General features: G+C 43.3%; 1 protein-coding gene across 2 annotated transcripts in view; it reads right to left on the bottom strand.

The window, feature by feature from the left end:
* The window catches only part of LOC128657015 (gastrula zinc finger protein XlCGF26.1-like), a 110882-nt gene that overhangs the window by 55300 nt on the left and 33250 nt on the right, over positions 1-22332 (bottom strand). For both annotated transcript variants that reach the window (XM_053711238.1, XM_053711239.1), the window contains 3 exons: positions 20503-20616; positions 16577-16666; positions 16338-16445 (listed from right to left, as the gene is read on the bottom strand). In XM_053711238.1, coding sequence (XP_053567213.1) covers positions 16338-16445; positions 16577-16666; positions 20503-20616 — 312 coding nt within the window. The remainder of the gene's footprint in view (positions 1-16337; positions 16446-16576; positions 16667-20502; positions 20617-22332) is intronic.

Below are 22332 nucleotides of genomic sequence, written 5' to 3' on the forward strand. Positions count from 1 at the left end.
TGGGGCCTAACCTGTCAGGCAAGGTTGGGGTAGGTCTTACCTGTGTCTCCCGCACTGGTGAGAGCTCTCGCTCCGTCCGGGCTTGGGCCCGTGTAGTCACTGGGTCCGCCTCGTTGTTGCATACTGGAGCATAGGCAGAAGTCATGGGGCCCAAATCGTTGCCCAGTAGTACTTCGGCAGGTAAATTATCCATTAGGCCCACGTTCACAGCCCCCTTTCCCGCTCCCCAATCAAGATGCACTTTAGCTGTTGGAATTTTGTACACATCCCCCCCCGCCACTCTAACGGCCACAGTCTGTCCGGATCGCTTGTGCTCTGGCACCAAATGACTCTGTACCAGCGTGATAGTAGCCCCTGTGTCTCGCAATCCCTCGGTAGATCGCCCCTCGAGCCATACCCTCTGCCGATGGTGCTGGCGGTTATCTGAGGCAGCATATACAGGGTCTGCCTCGTGAAGCGGCCCCACATATCCCTCCATAGGGGCCTCTTGGTTAACACAGAGGGCCCGGGCCGGACGATAGGACCCAGAGGGGTAATTGTAATTCCTGGGTGTCTGGTGCGTATTAAGGGGGCAGCTAGCCATGAAATGCCCTGGTTGCTTGCATCGGTGGCAAGTCGGTCTGGGACGCTCAGAGCTGTTATTGGGTGGTCCTGAGTGTCGGACGGGCCCTGTGGGCACCGGGGCTCGGAATTCAGCACGAGGGGGTGCACGGTAAACCTCTCTGGGTTCGACCCGTGCTGGAGCTCGGTAGTTCATGGGTTCGTGAAGACGGGAGTCATAATGTTCATCGGCCAATTTGGCTGCTTCTTCTAGAGTACGAAAGGCTTCCAGGGCTCGCCCGGATAGTTTCCCAGACAATATCGTGGGCCACTCTCTGTTGGGAATCTGGTGCAGGGCACATTGCCTTTCGAAGTCCGCCAAATATTCATCAATCCCTGTCTCGCTCTCTAGGAAGGGTCGAAATGCCGCATAGGGTATCTTGGGCCTCCCAGCATTTTCGACAGGGATGATTACCTGCGGGGCTTCAGCATTGCGGTGTGCGTTCGCTAGGTTGAGTTCGTGGGCTCGAGTCTCTCGTATATCCTCGTCCGCCTCCGCCATCAACTGCTGTACCAATTCCATGGAGGGGTTCGGCCCGTATAATGAGAGCCTTTCCCGAACAATCCTGGTTTTTTCGTCACTAATCGTGGTCGGTGTTTCCGCCATTGTGAAGCTCTGATCCAGTTCGGTCAATTCTGCGATCAGCTCTCTCCTCGGCCGGTTGCTGGCGTACCCCCCTCTGCTTTCAAGTAAATCTTTTAGGGTTGTACGCTTCAATTTTTCGTAAGCGCTCTCCATCCGTTCTGTACCTCTCCTAGGAAATCCAGGAAAATCCCGCCGCTGCCGCCAAATGTTACGGTTACCCTTAGTCTCGCTGAGAGATGGACCGCTTAGTAGCCTGGATCCCTATTGCTAAAGAGGGGAGAAGCTGCTTTCCATAGTATTCTATATGAGTCTCGCAAATATAGAATAATCTCCCTTAGCTGCAGTACAGCTAGGATACCCTTCTGCCCACAAAAACGAGTCAACGCTGCGATTGAGGGTCAAACAAGAACTCAGGACTGGGATGCCCAGCCTGCTTTTTATTAAGGTTACATGCACACAGGGCACTCCCAGGGGGAGAGGGGGGGGAGCACAAAATCCCCCATCACACATTTAGATAGAGAGCACTGTCCTTTGACAGGCCACAATAGGATTACAGTACTTAAGATAACAAGTTTACAAGTTCATCTTATCAATTAGCAGTCTGGCTCCAGAGGTGATTAGACAATAGTTTCTAAAAGCTGAAAAAAAAGAGTTAACTCTTTATGAAATGATACTTGTTACGGTTTTCTTGGAGCCCTTCTTAGGCGCTGGCTTGCTGGTTCAGGCATTGCTGCTGGGAAATAAGCTCTTCACAACAAAATAACTAATGCTTCTGTAACAAATAGGTTTCCTCAAAGGACCTCTCACAGCCCAAGAAAAACTAAGGAGACAAGCCAATTATCTCTTTATGTACTGTGCTTCGGCTCAACATGGCGTAAAAGATGGTCCCATACTGCTTCGCCAAAAAATGGGTAAGAATCAGTTATACAATGACTGTTTAAATATACAAATACCTAACCCAAGTCACTGTTCCATGTCAATTCTTTTACAGTGGGATCACCTACAAGTCAACAGTAAAGCGATAATTGACTCCGGAGCCACAGCAAACTATATTGATAAAGATTTTACCACTGTAAATAAAATCCCACTGGTTAAAAAGCAATCACCTATGTTTTTGCATGTTATTGATGGTAACGTAATTTCCTCTGGTCCCGTTACACATGAAACTATACCCATACTTGTAACAACTCAATCACACCATACCGAGTTTAAAACTTTTGACGTTATTCCCTCTCCCATTTTTCCTTTAATATTTGGCCTAAAATGGCTCACTTTGCATAATCCACAGATTTGCTGGTTATCATCCTCTATAGAATTAAAATTTGATTACTGTCTTCAAACGTGTTATCCTTCTTTACCACTACTACAAACCACAGAATTTCAGATTCCTCAGGAGTAGACTTCTCAAACGTCCCACCACATAGACAATATGACTGCCCCATTGAACTACTTCCAGGTGTGGATATTCCCTGTGGACATATCTTCTCTCTATCAAAGCCCGAGTTAGATCCTCTTAAAATTTATATAGATGATAATCTCAGAGAAGGAAATTTATGCTTACCTGATAAATGTATTTCTTTTATGATATGACGAGTCCACGGATTTCATCATTACTTATGGGATTACACCTCCTGATTAGCAGGAAGTGGCAAAGAGCACCACAGCAGAGCTGTATATATAGCTCCTCCCCCCCCCTCCAGTCATTCGACCGAAGTTAGGAAGAGAAAGGAAAAGCCAAAGGTGCAGAGGTGACTGAAGTTTAACAAAAATAAATACCTGTTGTAATATACTTTTAAGGTATATTCCCTCCCCTTCATGGCCACATCCTATTTAAGAGCGTCAATCACATCTAACCCCTGCCTGAAAATTGAAGTTGCTTTGTGTATCACTACTGATACTTCTACTATCGTTATTACTCAGGTCAATCATTGTAATCATAGGGAGACTCTTGTTACCTAGATTTCGTTGCTATATTCTTATACTCATAACGGTATTCTAAACCGTACCTGCTGCACATTGAAGTTTTCTTTAGTTCCTACCGGATCCGGATTATATCACTCCACCGGCCTCCAGCTCTCACGGAACTACTTACTCTGGCGTTCCGGCTGTTAGTCACACTCACACCGGACTTCCACCTTACCGGAGCTCATTGATCTTGGGATAAACCTCTCATCCAGGTACTAACATTCTTTTTTCCTCATTGCTGGATTTATTGCAGTACATCTGAAATTCGGTAAGACTGAACTTGCTTAAACTTACCGTTACAGCAGCACTTCCTTCCACATTAACTTACATCTGCTGTATTCAGGCTGAACTTCCAAATTGGTTATTACACTGCTCTTTGTGTAGTCGCTTAACTTCTAAGTTTTTCGGCTTGCTCGACACAGTTCATAATATCGGTCTATTACTTGCAACACTATTATACCTGCAATAAGGAGTGTCTGGACTACGTAAATATTTTAGTGTGTTTGGAAGTGTGAGAAGACCTGTTCAAATCTGATTCAGATTAACCCTTTACTGTCTGTAAATTGGAACTGCCACCTCTATACTCCTTAATGCTCAAACATAAGCTGTGAACATATTTTTACAATCTCAGACCTGTCTGTATCATATTTGGGATTACAATCTTTTTGGGGATTTAGTGAATCTAATCCTGCAAATTTACTAATCTTCATCATTAATTCGTCTCCCTGTATATCTCCTGGGTATCACAGTCATTGATACTTAGTAGGTACAAATTAAGAGAAACATATAACTTAAAGGAAAACTTTGGTTATCTGCCAGATTCTAGTTAGGATCTCACAACTGTCTTAGAAATGACAGGGTGTGCCGTGGACTTGTCATATCGTAAAAGAAATAAATTTATCAGGTAAGCATAAATTTCCTTTTCTTTTACAAGATATGACGAGTCCACGGATTTCATCCTTACTTATGGGATATAATACCAAAGCTATAGGACACGGATGAAAGGAAGGGACAAGACAGGAACCTAAACGGAAGGCACCACTGCTTGAAGAACCTTTCTCCCAAAACCAGCCTCAGAAGAAGCAAAAGTATCAAATTTGTAAAATTTGGAAAAAGTGTGAAGAGACGACCAAGTTGCAGCCTTGCAAATCTGTTCAACAGAAGCATCGTTTTTAAATTCCCATGAGGAAGCCACAGCCCTAGTAGAATGAGCCGTAATTCTTTCAGGAGGCTGCTGTCCAGCAGTCTCATATGTCAGACGGATGATACTCTTCAGCCAAAAAGAAAGAGAGGTAGCCGTAGCTTTCTGGCCCCTACGCTTTCCAGGAAAACCAATAAATAATGAAGATGATTGACGAAATTCCTTAGTCGCCTGCAAGTAAAACTTCAGGGTACGGACCACGTCCAAGTTATGCAACAGACGCTCCTTCCTAGAGGAAGGATTAGGACATAATGAAGGAACAACAATTTCCAGATTAATATTCTTATTAGAAACAACCTTAGGAAGGAAACCAGGTTTGGTACATAATACCACCTTATCAGAATGGAAGATAAGATAAGGCGACCAAAATAAACCAAAAATAAAACCTTCCAAGATAACAACTTAATATCTATGGAATGCATGGGTTCAAACGGAACCCCTTGAAAAACATTAAGAACTAAATTCAAACTCCAGGGTGGAGCAATTGGTCTAAACACAGGCTTGATTCTGGTTAGAGCCTGACAAAAAGACTGAACGTCTGGAACATCTGCCAAACGTTTATGTAGTAAAATTGACAAAGCAGAGATTTGTCACTTTAAGGAACTTGCTGATAACCCCTTCTCCAATCCTTCTTGGAGAAAAGACAGAATCCTGGGAATCCTAACTCTACTCCATGAGTAGCCCTTGGATTTGCACCAATAAAGATATTTACGCCATATCTTATGGTAGATCTTTCTAGTAACAGGCTTACGTGCCTGAATCCAAGTATCAATGACCGAATCCGAGAACCCCCGCTTAGATAAAATCAAGCGTTCAGGCAGTCAGCTGCAGAGAAACTAGATTTGGATGTTGGAAGGGTCCCTGAATGAGAAGGTCCTGCCTCAATGGAAGCTTCCACGGCGGCAGAGAGGACATGTCCACTAGATCGGCATACCAAGTCCTGCAAGGCCACGCAGGCGCGATGGCCCCGCAGGCGCGATTAGAATTACTGAAGCCCTCTCTTGTTTGATCCGAGCAATCACCCGGGGAAGGAGAGCAAACGGTGGAAACACATAAGCTAGGTTGAACAACCAAGGCACTGCTAAGGCATCTATCAGTTCGGCCTGAGGATCCCTTGACCTGGATCCGTATTTTGGGAGCTTGGCATTCTGACGAGACGCCATCAGATCCAATTCCCGTCTGCCCCATCTGAGAATCAGTGTGACAAAGACCTCTGGATGGAGTTCCCACTCCCCCGGATGAAACGTCGGTTTGCTTAAAAAGTCCGCTTCCCAGCTGTCCACTGCTGGGATGTAGATTGCTGACAGATAACAAGAGTGAGCCTCCGCCCACCGAATTATCTTGGATACTTCTGTCATCGCTAAGGAACTTCTTGTTCGTGATGTTGTCCGACTGAAAACGGATGAATTTGGCCGAAGCCAACGGAGGCCACGCCTGAAGCGCATTGAATATTGCTCTCAATTCCAGAATATTGATTGGAAGTAGAGACTCTGACCAAGTCCACACACCCTGAGCCTTCAGGGAATTCCAGACTGCACCCCAACCTAGTAGGCTGGCGTCCGCGTTCACCATCACCCATGAGGGTCTGCGGTAGCACGTCCCTTGGGACAGATGATCCGGCGACAACCACCAAAGAAGAGAGTCTCTTGTCTCCTGATACAGATCTATCTGAGGAGACAAATTTGCATAATCTCCATTCCACTGCCTGAGCATGTTCAGTTGTAGCGGTCTGAGATGAAAACGAGCAAACAGGATGATGTCCATCGCCGCCACCATCAATCCAATTACCTCCATGCACTGAGCCACTGATGGCCGAGGATTGGACTGAAGGGCTCGACATGTATTCAGAATCTTTAACTTTCTGACCTCTGTCAAGAAAATTTTCATGGATATGGAATCTATTAAGAGTTCCCAGGAAGGGAACCCTGGTCGGTGGAATTAATGAACTCTTTTCTAGATTCACCTTCCACCCGTGAGTCCTCAGAAAGGACAGAACCATGTCTGTATGAGACTTTGTCAGATGGTAAGACGACGCCTGAATCAGAATATAGTCTAGATAAGGCGCCACTGCAATACCCCGCAGCCTGAGAACCGCCAGAAGGAACCCTAGAACCTTCGTGAAGATCCTGGGTGCTGTGGCCAACCCGAAGGGAAGAGCCACAAACTGAAAGTTTGTCCAGGAAGGCAAACCTTAGGAACTGATGATGATCCTTGTGGATAGGAATATGAAAGTATGCATCCTTAAAGTCCACGGTAGTCATATATTGACCCTCCTGGATCAATGGTAGAATTGTTCGAATAGTCTCCATCTTGAAGGATGGGACTCTGAGAAACTTGTTTAGACTCTTGAGATCTAAAATGGGTCTGAACGTTCACTCTTTTTTGGGAACCACGAAAAGATTTGAGTAAAACCCATGCCCCTGTTCCAGTAGTGGAACGGGACGAATTACTCCCATAGTAGAGAGATCTTTTACACAACGTAAGAACGCCTCTCTTTTTATCTGGTCTACAGACAATCGTGAAAGAAGAAACCTCCCCCTTGGGAGAGAATTTTTGAATTCCAGTTGATACACGATTTCCAGTGTCCAGGGGTCCTGAAATCTCTTACCCAAGCCTGGGCAAAGAGAGAAAGTCTGCCCCCTACTAGATCCGGTCCCGGATCGGGGGCCGCCCCTTCATGCTGTCTTGGGAACAGCAGTGGGCTTCTTGGGTTGTTTACCTTTGTTCCAAGCCTGGTTAGGTCTCCAGACGGCCTTGGCATGAGCAAAATTCCCTTCCTGTTTAGTGGAAGAAGAAGCGGGGACTCCTTTGAAGTTCCGAAAGGAACAAAAATTATCTTGTTTACCCCTCAGTTTAGCTGCTTTATCCTGAGGTAGGAGATGACCCTTACCTCCCGTAATGTCAGAAATTATTTCTTTCAAGTCAGGCCCGAATAGGGTTTTCCCTTTGAAAGGAATAGCCAAAAGCTTTGACTTAGATGACACATCAGCAGACCAAAACTTTAACCATAACGCTCTATGCGCTAAAATGGCAAATCCGGCATTCTTGCCACAAACTTGGCAATCTGAAAGGCGGCGTCCGTAATAAAAGAGCCTTAATTCTATCTAGAATTTCCTCTAAAGGAGTCTCAGTCTTAAGAGACTCTTCTAAGGCGTCAAACCAGAAAGCCGCCGCAGTGGTAACTGGTACAATGCAGGCTGTCGGTTGTAAAAGGAAACCCTGATGAATAAATAACTTTTTTAGAAGACTCTCCAATTTCTTATCCATAGGGTCTTTGAAAGCACAACTGTCCTCAATAGGAATAGTTGTATGCTTAGCCAGGGTAGAAATAGGTCCCTCCACCTTAGGGACTGTTTGCCAAGAGTCCCAAACAGTGTCAGATATGGGATACATTTTCTTAAAATTAGGAGAAGGTGAGAACGGGATACCCGGTCTTTCCCATTACCATGTAATAATTTCCGAGATTCTCATAGGAACCAGAAAAACATCAGAGTAAGCAGGAACCTCTAAGTATTTGTCCATCTTACACAATTTCTCTGGTGGTACCACAATAGAATCACAGTCATCCAGAGTCGCTAAAACCTCCCGAAGCAACAGGCGGAGGTGTTCAAGCTTAAATCTAAAGGACATGACGTACGAGTCCGTCTGAGGTAACACATTTCCCGAATCAGAAAGTTCTCCCTCAGACAGAAGTTCCCTGACCCCCAAATCAGATCCCTGTGAGGGTACATCGGAAATATCCAACAAAGCATCAGAGGTCGCAGTATTCAAATTGACTTCTGTCCTGCTGCGTTTGCCCTGTAACACTGGCAACTTAGATAAAGCCTCTGTAAGGGTAGATGACATAACTGCAGCCATATCCTGCAGAGTAAATGAAGTAGACGCGGTTGAAGAATGAAGAACCCGGCGTCGCTTGGGTGGGCGTTAAAGATTGTGACGCTTGGGGAGAAAATAGCGGCATACCCTGATTCTCATCAGACTGAGAAGCATCCTTAGGCACACTTTTCTTAAAGAAAATCCGCTCTTTACATTGTAAGACCCTTTCAGTACATGAGGGACAAAAAGTAAGAGGGGGTTCCACAATGGCATTTAAACACATAGAACAAGTAGTTTCCTCAAGTTCAGACAATAGTTGTTCTTTACTTGAAATATTGAGCTTTGAAGTCAATTTACATAGACAAACATTTTTGAACTAAAAAGTGTACTGCGCCTTTAAATAATAAAAGCGCAACAATTTTTCTGTTATCTCAAAAACGTTTGCAGCAATAAAAACAGTCCTTGTGCGCCCGAAACAGCCTAACAATATTGCACCATTTTGCTTGGATATGTGTTATATCAATTTAACATTTATAACAACTTTATATCGATTCAGGCCCCTGCACCTCGCCACAGTTCTGCTGCGGCGTCTACCTGCCCCCAGAACACACTGATTCAGCTGGAGTAGCTCCTAAGTCTCTTCGTTTGTCAAAACAACTTAGGCCCCACCGGAGCCCAGGACCTTGCTGTCTATCTGATCCGGATGATACTGCGCGGTTGAGCGCGAAATTAGGCCCCGCCCACCATGAGCGTAACTCTAGCCTTACTGAGACCTGCATGGGTAGAAGAAAAACAAACATGTCATGTCCCAAATAAAATATAAAAAGCCATGTGTCCCTCTTACATACACAAAAACAAACATGTCGCTCAATTACAAATCGTAACTTCATGAGAAAAACTGCACTCCTCAGGTCAGTTATAATGATATGACAATGCCAGCCCTTAGCCAGCAACCGCATCTCCCAGCGTTTAGCCCACACTGAATATACCTAAATGATATCCTGACATATTTAGCAATCAATATAAAGGGAATTCCAGGTACACTATTTCCATACATATAGTGCATACTGATTACCCCTCCCCAGATAGGGAATAATGTCAGCCTGTTCTGATGCATCAAGTCTCCCCAGAAACAAATGACTGAACATACCTCAATGCTGCTTGTAGCATGACACGGTTCTCCACACTGAAGAGGTTTCTTTACACTACCTTCAACTGCTCTGTGGGAACCAGCATGGATCTTAGATAACGTTTGCTAAGATCATCAACATCAGGGCACTTCTCTTGGGAAGTTATAGACTGACGATTTCTCCCCGAGGAAAATAGTACTCACTGGCACCATTTTAAAATAAAAAACTTCTTGATTGAAGAATCTGAACTAACACCTCAATTTACCTCTTCCTATCACTAACACAGGCAAAGAGAATGACTGGAGGGGGAGGGAAGGGAGGAGCTATATATACAGCTCTGCTGTGGTGCTCTTTGCCACTTCCTGCTAATCAGGAGGCGTAATTCCATAAGAAAGGATGAAATCCGTGAACTCGTCATATCTTGTAAAAGAAAAGGCTTTTTTCGACCCTCTACTTTTTTTTGTTGTTAAAAACAAAGATAATTCTTATTAAGACCTAGTGGATTACAGAGGATTGAATAAAAGAACCTTAACAAAAAAAAAAACAGTATCCACTTCCTTTAATTCTGGAGCTTATCAAAAGATTAGAAGGTGCCAAATTCTTCCCTATGTTAGAACTAAGGGGTGCGTATAATCTTATCAGGATAAGGTCTGGGGATGAATGGCTGACAGCGTTATGTACTAGTTATGGTTTGTACGAGTACACTGACATGCCATTCAGTAATGCCTCAGCTACCTTCCAACACCTGATAAATTACATGTTTCAAGACATATTAGATACATTCCTCGTAATTTATCTTGATGATATTCTGGTCTATTCCAAAAATTTACCTGATCATGTAAAACATGTACGTATTGTTCTATCTAGGCTCAGAAGTAACAATCTCTATGCTAAGCCTGAAAAATGCATTTTTAATTCAGAAGAAATCACTTTTCTAGGTTATAAGATTTCACCTAGTGGGATTAACATGGAATATGATAAAGTTCAGACCATTAGAGATTGGCCAATACCTAGATCCAAAAGAGATATACAAAAATTCTTCGCAAATTTCGCAAACTTTTATAGAAAGTTTATAAAAAAAACTTGCCGCATTAACGAAACCTCTTACCAACATGACTAAATCTACCATTAAATTATCTTGGTCACATGAGATGCAAAATGTTTTTGACACACTCAAGGACAAATTCACTTCAGCCCCTATTTTGCATTTCCCAAACCAAGAACATCAATATGTCCTCGAAGTGTATGCCTCAGATTTTGCTGTTGGTGCTGTCTTATCCCAAAGAGAAAGCCTTACTAAACCTCTTAACCCAATAGCATATTATTCAAGGGTTATGTCCCTTCCTGAATTGAATTACGCCATAGGCGAAAAGGAATTACTGGCATTAAGAGTTGCATTAGAACACTGGTGACACCTCTTAAAAGGTACAATATTGCCGATTATTATATACACAGATCATAGAAATCTGCAATATTCGAAATCTAACAGACCTTTATCTGCCAGACAAGTAAGGTGGAATTTATACTTCTCAACATTCAACTACCTAGTCACATACAGACCAGCAAAAATGAATAGAAAGGCTGATGCACTTTCACGAATGTATGAGAAACCTCCAAACAGATCCTTAGAAGAATCAATCGTTCCCCGAAATAACATCCTTGGGCTCACGACTGATAACACAACATTCAACAAGACTAATCAATTTTTCTCTTAACAAACCCCTCTCCAAACTAGTGAAGCAATCTATCATGCAAATAAATTGTACATACCACCCTCCTTGCGACAATTAGTACTAAATTCCGGACATGAATCTCCGTTAGCTGGTCATCCAGGTTTACACAAAACCTTACATTTATTAAGCAGATCATTCTGGTGGCCTACACTTACCAGAGATACAACCGAACATGTAAATTCCTGTAAAACATGTATAATCTCAAAGAAAGATAAGTACCAATCATATGGACTGTTGCTCCCATTGCAAAACCCAAACAGCTATATCGTGGACCTTCCTAAATCTGCCAACAACACTACGATACTGGTCAATGTAGATTTATTCAGTAAGATGGTTAATTTTATTCCATGTAATAAACGCCCTACTGCATCTGACACTGTCCATCTCTTAATTAATAACGTTTTCAAACATCAGGGGTTACTCACCTCAATTACTTCAGATCGAGGATCACAATTTACCAGCATATCTTGGAAGTAACTATGTAAAACCGAGGAATCAAACAAAGATTAAGTACTGCTTTCCATCCACAGACAAAGGGGCAGACAGAAAGATCTAACCAATGTCTGGAACAATAGTTAAGGTGTTTTTGCAGTTCAAAACAACACCTCTGGTCACAGTCTTTACCCTATGCAGAGTTTGCATATAATATCGCAGTTCTTTCCTTAACCCCTTAACGACCAAGGACGTACGCCACACGTCCTCAAAAAAAATACAGTTAATGACCGAGGACGTGTGGCGTACGTCCTTGGTCTGGAAAGCAGCTGGAAGCGATCCTGCTCGCTTCCAGCTGCTTTCCGGTTATTGCAGTGATGCCTCAACATCGAGGCATCCTGCAATAACCCCCCTTGGCCATCCGATGCAGAGAGAGCCACTCTGTGGCCCTCTCTGTACCGGACATCGATGGCCGGTTTCGTTGGTGGGTGGGAGCCAGTCTGGGAGGCGGGTGGGCGGCCATCGATGGGCCGTATCATGTGGAGGGGGGCGGGATCGTGGGCGGGAACGCCGGGCACGCGCGCGGGTGCGCGCGCGTGGGTAGGAAGCGGGTGGGAACCGCTACACTACAGAAAAGTGATGGGATTAAAGTGGCAGTGATTGCCAAATATATTTACATATATGTCAAAATAAGAGATCTGGGAGGGGTGGTGGGTTGGTCTTTTGGGGGGGGGGCAAGCTACACTACAGAAAATCATTTAAAAAAAAATAATAAAAACATATTTTACTATAAACTGGGTACTGGCAGACAGCTGCCAGTACCAAAGATGGCTACTAATAAGTTAGAGGGGGATGGGTAAAGAGCTGTTTGGGGGGTATCAGGGAGGTTGGTGGCTAAGGGGGGATCCTCCAGAGCAGCATATGTAAATATGCCTTTTTTTTTTATTTATTTTTTATCAAGGATAGCTTTTTTTTTAGTACTGGCAGACTTTCTGCCAGTACTTAACATGGCGGGGACAATTGTGGGGTGGGGGAGGGAAGAGAGCTGTTTGGGAGGGATCAGGGGGTGTAATGTGTCAGGTGGGAGGCTGATCTCTACACTAAAGCTAAAATTAACCCTGCAAGCTCCCTACATGCTACCTAATTAACCCCTTCACTGCTAGCCATAATACACATGTGATGCGCAGCGGCATTTAGCGGCCTTCTAATTACCAAAAAGCAACGCCAAAGCCATGTATGTCTGCTATTTCTCAACAAAGGGGATCCCAGAGAAGCATTTACAACCATTTGTGCCATAATTGCACAAGCTGTTTGTAAATGATTTCAGTGAGAAACCTAAAATTGTGAAAAATTTTACTTTTTTTTTTATTTAATCGCATTTGGCGTTGAAATGGTGGCATGAAATATACCAAAATGGGCCTAGATCAATACTTAGGGTTGTCTACTACACTACAATAAAGCTAAAATTAACCCTACAAGCTCCCTACATGCTCCCTAATTAACCCCTTCATTGCTGGGCATAATACACGTGTGGTGCGCAGTGGCATTTAGCGGCCTTCTAATTACCAAAAAGCAACACCAAATCCATATATGTCTGCTATTTATGAAAAAAGGGATTCCAGAGAAGCATTTACAACCATTTGTGTCATAATTGCACGAGCTGTTTGTAAATAAATTCAGTGAGAAACCTAAAGTTTGTAACAAAATGTGTGAAAAAGTGAACAATTTTTTTTATTTGATCGCATTTGGCGGTGAAATGGTGGCATGAAATATACCAAAATGGGCCTAGATCAATACTTTGGGATGTCTTCTAAAAAAAAATATATACATGTCAAGGGATATTCAGGGATTCCTGGAAGATATCAGTGTTCCAATGTAACTAGCGCTAAGTTTGAAAAAAAGTGGTTTGGAAATAGCAAAGTGCTTCTTGTATTTATTGCCCTATAACTTGCAAAAAAAAGCAAAGAACATGTAAACATTGGGTATTTCTAAACTCAGGACAAAATTTGGAAACTATTTAGCATGGGTGTTTTTTGGTGGTTGTAGATGTGTAACAGGTTTTGGGGGTCAAAGTTAGAAAAAGTGTGTTTTTTTCCATTTTTTCCTCATATTTTATATTTTTTTTATAGTAAATTATAAGATATGATGAAAATAATGGTATCTTTAGAAAGTCCATTTAATGGCGAGAAAAACGGTATATAATATGTGTGGGTACAGTAAATGAGTAAGAGGAAAATTACAGCTAAACACAAACACCACAGAAATTTAAAAATAGCCTTGGTCCCAAACGGTCAGAAAATGGAAAAGTGCTGTGGTCATTAAGGGGTTAAAGGGCCATAATACCCAAATGTTTAAACACTTTAAAGTGCTGCAGCATAGCTGTAAAAAGCTGACTAGAAAATATCACCTGAACATCTCTATGTAAAAAAGAAAGATATTTTACCTCACAAGTTCCTCAGTAGCCACATCCCATTGTAAAGGATTTCTAAGCAGCATATTAGTATGTCTGTCCTGGGACAGCTGAAAGGATGAGCCTCGTGAACTCTCATATTATTTCACCAATCAGGTAAAGGAAGCTTACTATGAAATCTCATGAGAGTTAAGTCAAATCTCATGAGATCACAGTAAGAGTTCATGACCTCAGCACTGCTGATGCTGATTGGCTGCTGTTCATTTCTTCATTTTTTTGTTATTTTTACCTGCAGCTGGGAGCAGCTGAGTATAACTTTTTACACAGAACTTACTCTGCTGAGCTGAGGAGATTGTGAGGTAAAATATCTTCCTTTTTTACATAGAGATGCTCAGGTGATATTTTCCTGTCAGCTTTTTACAGTTATACTGCATCAGTTTCAAGTGATTTAGCATACGAGTATTTTGTCCCTTTAACCAAACAAACACCCTTCTATATCAACTATGGTTTTCATCCTACTTTTAACCTACTTCCTCACATTGAAAGTCCCTGTCCAATTGTTAATGACTTGGTAAACTCTATCTCGGATAACTTCAACCTTGTTCAAGAAAATATTGAGCTAAAACATTACAGAAAAAGTATTATGACAGAAACAAACACCCATCTCCAGCCTATGATGTTGGGGATCTCATTTGGTTGTCTACCAAGAGTCTAAAACTTCCAACTCCATCTAGGAAGTTGTCCAGTCTCTTTATCGGACCTTTCCCTATCCACTCCATTCTTAATGAAAATGCAGTTAAAATGAAGCTACCCGATAACCTAAAAATGCATCCTACTTTACACGTTTCCCTGCTTAAGCCTTAAAGAGCCGTCCGAGATCAGGGTATATCTGATGTTCCATTGCAAAACGTCATTGACCCCGACATCGAATACGAGATACATTCAATTATTTATTCCAGACGATACCGTGGAACTCTACAGTACCTCATCCACTGGAAATATTACGGACATGATAATGACTCTTGGGAGCCTGCTGTTAACATCTCCACTCCTCGATAAGTTTCCCTGTATCACAGGCGAAATCCTGATCGGCCAAGACCTTGAGCCACAGAGCTGCCCCTTGGAGGGGGTGTATTGTAACGTTATATATGGTACATATACCTTTAAGGAGTAGGAGGTCTCTTACAACAAGTTTCACTATAAGTATCTGCCTCCTAACTTCCTCCTTGCTTGGTAATCGTGTTCCCTACCTTGGAAGGATATAATGCAAGCCAGAGTCAGCTATCACTTTTTCCACTTTTGGATGATTCCTGTCTCTCCTGAGAGCTTTACTGCTAACAGCGGATTGTTGATATTTACCCTACTTTGAACTATTCATCTTACATTTACTTTTTCTCCTACCTCCGGTCTATGTTCCTAAGTTCCGTTGTCTGTATAGCTGGATCCTCACCTGTAGCTCATGGTGACGTCACACGCTGTAGCTACTACATGCATGGGACAAGCATAGGGCTATCCTACGAACTAGATAAGTTTATACTGTTAGGTAAGGTCGGGCAGACTTGCTGGGCCTATGGCTCTTATCTGCCGTCAATATCTATGTTTCTATGTTACTGCTCCTGCAAGTCTCCTACAAGCAGCGCTGCCCCTCGCAGTCTCCTTAAGGCCAAAACGGATCTGAACACATAATCCTCTGCGCTTCAAACCGACAGACACCGTAAGCCTCTCATGGAATTAACTTACTATTATGTATATTTGTTCTCTCTTAGCTATAACGTTAAGCCTGCATTCATTTATCAGTTTCTTTGCTAAATATACCTTACTGATGTGTGCACTTTGCTTATAAGCTTTCTGTTTTATACTATTGGTTCCTTTTAGTTGTGATCACTGCTGCAACTATTTAGTTGTACACCTGGGCAGCATTAGTGATTGCAGTTAAGGAACCGAATATCAATTCTGCAACTTAGTTTGTTGTGGTTAGAACATGTTACATATGGAAGTAATTAATGTTCAACTAACAGCAATCATTCAGCTACAACCCCTAATATTTATAGAAGCAGCTTCCAACTCTGCAGTTGTGGTACACATTATTATTGTCTTATCTTTCAGCTATCTGAACCTTACAGGTAGGAAGGTACCCTTACCTCCGGTAACCGTAGAAATAATGGAGTCCAGGCCTGGACCAAATAAAATCTTTCCCTTGAAGTGAAGAGAAAGGAGTCTGGACTTAGAAGTCATATCCACGGACCAAAACTTCAACCAGAGTGCCCGGCAGGCTAGGACCTCAAAGCCAGAGGCCTTTGCATTTAGGCAAATAATTTGCATGTTCGCATCACAGATAAAAGAATTAGCAATTCACAATCACCTACAAATAACAGTGGCATTTTCATCTGTGTGTTTTACTCTCTCCCCTATTAAAAATCTCCCTTAGTGGAGCAGATAATCTGCATCACTCCCATGCACTCACCTGTACTGATATTGTCACAAATGTCCTGCTTCACAGCTTCCTGTTGACACTTTACATACAGATCATTAGTTTGTACAGCATTAAGTGTAACTTCAGTCTTAACATCACCTGCACAGATCATATAAATATAGTCACATTTTTGCTTTTTTTGCACTGCACAATGAAATTGTAATATCAGACACACACAAACACTCACCTGTACCCTGCATCTCTCAGACACATTACACACATACACTTACTTGTACTGATATTGACACTGATTTCCTGCTTCACAGATTCCAGATGATTAGTCTGTTCAGCATTAAGTTTGACTTCAGTCTTAACATCACCTGCATAGATCAGATAAATATGGTTGCATTTTATCACCGAACAAGGAAATTGTAATATTAGACACACACATTCACTCACCTGTGTCACGCATCCTTCAGTCACATCACACAAGTACACTCACCTGTACCCTGCATCCCTCAGGCACATCACACATGTACACTCACCTGTGCCCTGTATCCCTCAGGCACATCACACATGTACACTCACCTGTGCCCTGTATCCCTCAGACACATCACACACTTACACTCACCTGTGCCCTGTATCCCTCAGACACATCACACACTTACACTCACCTGTGCCCTGTATCCCTCAGACACATGACACATGTACACTCACCTGTGCCCTGTATCCCTCAGACACATGACACATGTACACTCACCTGTGCCCTGTATCCCTCAGACACATGACACATGTACACTCACCTGTGCCCTGTATCCCTCAGACACATGTACACTCACCTGTGCCCTGTATCCCTCAGACACATCACACATGTACACTCACCTGTGCCCTGTATCCCTCAGACACATCACACATGTACACTCACCTGTGCCCTGTATCCCTCAGACACATCACACATGTACACTCACCTGTGCCCTGTATCCCTCAGACACATCACACATGTACACTCACCTGTGTCCTGTATTCCTCAGGCACATTACACACATACACTCACCTGTGCCCTGTATACCTCAGACACATCACACATGTACACTCACCTGTGCCCTGTATCCCTCAGACACATCACACACGTACACTCACCTGTGCCCTGTATCCTTCAGACATGTCACATGTACACTTACCTGTACCCTGTATCCCTCAGACACATCACATGTACACTCACCTGTGCTCTGTATCCCTCAGACACATCACACACGTACACTCACCTGTGCCCTGTATCCCTCAGACACATCACACACGTACACTCACCTGTGCCCTGTATCCCTCAGACACATCACACACGTACACTCACCTGTGCCCTGCATCCCTCAGGCACATTACACACGTACACTCACCTGTGCCCTGCATCCCTCAAGCACATCACACACGTACACTCACCTGTGCCCTGTATCCCTCAGACACATCACACATGTACACTCACCTGTGCCCTGTATCCCTCAGACACATCACACACGTACACTCACCTGTGCCCTGTATCCCTCAGACACATCACACACGTACACTCACCTGTGCCCTGTATCCCTCAGACACATCACACACGTACACTCACCTGTGCCCTGTATCCCTCAGACACATCACACACGTACACTCACCTGTGCCCTGTATCCCTCAGACACATCACACATGTACACTCACCTGTGCCCTGTATCCCTCAGACACATCACACACGTACACTCACCTGTGCCCTGTATCCCTCAGACACATCACACACGTACACTCACCTGTGCCCTGTATCTCTCAGAGACATCACACACGTACACTCACCTGTGCCTTGTATCTCTCAGAGACATCACACATATACACTCACCTGTGCCCTGTATCTCTCAGACACATCACACACGTACACTCACCTGTGCCTTGTATCTCTCAGAGACATCACACATGTACACTCACCTGTGCCAATATCCCTCAGACACATCACACACGTACACTCACCTGTGCCTTGTAGAGACATCACACATGTACACTCACCTGTGCCAATATCCCTCAGACACATCACACATGTACACTCACCTGTGCCCTGTATCCCTCAGACACATCACACATGTACACTCACCTGTGCCCTGTATCCCTCAGACACATCACACACGTACACTCACCTGTGCCCTGTATCCCTCAGACACATCACACACGTACACTCACCTGTACCCTGTATCCCTCAGGCACATCACACATGTACACTCACCTGTGCCCTGTATCCCTCAGTCACATCACACATGTACACTCACCTGTGCCCTGCACCCCTCAGACACATCACACATGTACACTCACCTGTACCCTGCACCCCTCAGGCACATCACACACGTACACTCACCTGTACCCTGTATACCTCAGACACATCACACATGTACACTCACCTGTGCCCTGTATCCCTCAGACACATCACACATGTACACTCACCTGTGCCCTGCATCCCTCAGACACATCACACACGTACACTCACCTGTGCCCTGTATCCCTCAGACACATCACACACGTACACTCACCTGTGCCCTGTATCCCTCAGACATGTCACATGTACACTTACCTGTACCCTGTATCCCTCAGACACATCACACACGTACACTCACCTGTGCCCTGTATCACTCATGTGACTCACTCATAGACATGTCACACATGTAAACTTACCTGTGACCTCGGATAGGTGATGCATATACACTTTTCTATGCCCTAATTTGCTCAGACACATCACAAACATACATTAGCTTGTTCCCCTTACAGATATCATACACGTACACTCACTTGGACCCTGTGTCCCTCAGGCAAATTACAGACACTTACCTGTGCGCTACATCCATGAGATGAAGCACAACCTTTAACCTTAGTGTGACGCTGCGCACAATTATCATCATTACATTTACAGATAGATTCAGAGAGCAAGAGATTGTATACAACTTTCCAATTTACTTGTATTATCTTATTTGTTTTGTTCTCTACCAAGATAATGAAAAAAATTAGCTTTTTAAAATTTAATTCTCTCTGAATCATGAAAGAAACATTTGTGGTTTCAGGTCTATTTATTGAGGCTGAGATTTAGTTAATGCACCCTATACTCTGAATGGATAGAGCAGGGTGTGCTACTTATATTACATTGTAATATTGCTTGTGCAATGCTGAATGCCGACAGCGTATGCTGTCGGCATTCAGCGATGTCTGTCGGACATGATACGCTAAGCGGATCATGTCAGACAGACATTTGATAAATCGGCCCCACTGAGTGTAATTTTAAAAAAACTTTTACTTCTGAAACAAATGTTGTTATCTTTGTTGAAGGAGCAGCAATGCACTACTGAGAGCTAGCTGTACACATCTGGTGAGCCAATGACAAGAGGCATATATGTGCAGACACCAAACATCAGCTAGTTAGTAGTGCATTGCTACCCCCCTAGCCTACCTAGGTATGCTTTTCAACAAAAGATAAAAGAACACTTAAAATTGTAATCTCTATATGAAGCATAAAAGTTTAAGTTTGACTTCACTGTCCCATTAACGCTTAAATATATGCGCAATAAAACACACGTATAACATATTAACATAAAATATTCACTCATAGCTATACATATTTAATAAAAAACAAGGTTTATTATTAAAATAAATGTTTTAACAGCGATTTAAAGGGATATGGTGCACAAAGGTGTATATGTATGTGTTATATATATACACACACATACATACAGGAGTCTATGCAGAAAGGGACTTAGCGAGGTCACAATATCCGACCTCCAGACCTCAGCGCATCGGAGGCTTTGGCTCTTGCAATAACATTCTACTTTCAACTTGTAATACGAGTACAAGAATAGGAGCACTATAGATATAACTGGAGCGGTGTTAGCACTCAGTAGTGATTATATTTTTGTGCTTCACTTGTAATCTACTCCTTAGTTATTCATACATGAGCTGCTCACTGACTTGTGTCTGCCGTGTAACCACCTGAGAAAATATAACTGTTATTTACATGAGGCAAAATGTCACATCACAGAATATTCCCTTTACTTAACCCCTTAATGACAGACGTACCCTGTACATCTGTGGTCGTTTTTGGGTTTAACTAACGCAACTTCGCTAGCAAAGCTATGCTAGGACTACATGCCGGAGGCAAGACCTGCGCTATATCCGGCAGATGTTTGAGGGTAATGTGTTAATTAGCGCTAATTACCTTTAGCCGTATTTATAGGAACTTCATCCTCCTCAGTCTTCACGTAATTACACACATAAGGTTCTCCTCCATGTTCAACCGCTGAGCCCTCTGAATGCGTCACATCCATACGGCCTGTACAATAAGAATATACATGCATATGTGTAAGTTGTTTGCAGTGCTCATGGGATGTATCATTTCTCTCTCATTATTTAGTAGACTATCACACTTACTACGTACACTCACCTGTAACTCACATACCTCACACACACTATACGTGTACACTCACATACCTTACCTCACACACAAAATAAGTGTACACTCACCTGTAACTCACATACCTCACACACAATATACATGTACACTCACCTGTAACTCACATACCTCACACACAATATACGTGTACACTCACCTGTAACTCACATACCTCACACACAATATACATGAACACTCACCTGTAACTCACATACCTCACACACAATATATGTGTACACTCACCTGTAACTCACATACCTCACACACAATATACATGAACACTCACCTGTAACTCACATACCTCACACACAAAATAAGTGTACACTCACCTGTAACTAACAAACATGTACACTCACCTGTAACTCACACACAATATACGTGTACACTCACCTGTAACTCACATACCTCACATACACACTATACGTGTACACACACCTGTAACTCACATACCTCACACACACAATATACGTGAACACTCACCTGTAACTCACATACCTCACACACTATACGTGTACACTCACCTATAACTCACATACAATATAAGTGTACACTCACCTGTAACTCACATACACTATACGTGTACATTCACCTGTAACTCACACACCTCACACACACAAAATACGTGTACATTCACCTGTAACTCACACACACAAAATACTTGTACACTCACCTGTAACTCACATACCTCAGACACACACTATACGTGTACACTCACCTGTAACTCACATACCTCACACACACACTATACGTGTACACTCACCTGTAACTCACATACCTCACACACTATACGTGTACACTCACCTGTAACTCACTTACCTCACACACACAATATATGTGTACACTCACCTGTAACTCACATACCTCAGACACACACTATACATGTACACTCACCTGTAACTCACATACCTCACACACACACACACACTATACGTGTACACTCACCTGTAACTCACTTACCTCACACACACAATATATGTAAACACTCACCTGTAACTCACATACCTCACACACACACGTTGGGGCCTAGTTATCAAGCCGTCAACCTCAAATACGCTGGAATTCTGCAGCGTATTTGTGGCAAGGCTGATTCGCCTTAGTTATCAAAGGCTAGAGACCGGCAAAAGTAGAATTTTGTGACGTAAACTTCGATCCGCCGGACTCAGTCCGACACAGATCGATTCTTACGTCACTCCAGATGTTCCGCACACAAGTGCGGCACTATCGGACTACTTTTGCTAGTTATCAAAAAACTAGCAGGTACGCTCGGCACTTTTACGGCCCAGCGCACCTGGTCTTCAAACCACCACCCTGGAGGCGGCGCATCCCATAGGAATCAATGGGAGTCTGACCATAGCGAAAGTACAAGTTCGCTGCTGCCAGACATCCCATTGATTCCTATGGGAGCTGTCTACACCTAACACCCTAACATGTACCCCGAGTCTAAACACCCCTAATCTGTCCCCCTACACCGCCGCAACTAAATAAATGTATTACCCCCTAAACCGCCGCTCCCGGAGCCCACCGCAAGCTACTCTATACATATTAACCCCTAAACCGCCGCTCCCGGAGCCCACCGCCACCTACATTATACCTAGT

The sequence above is a fragment of the Bombina bombina genome, chromosome 4, assembly GCF_027579735.1.
Source record: "Bombina bombina isolate aBomBom1 chromosome 4, aBomBom1.pri, whole genome shotgun sequence".
NCBI classification, from domain to species: Eukaryota; Metazoa; Chordata; class Amphibia; order Anura; family Bombinatoridae; genus Bombina; species Bombina bombina.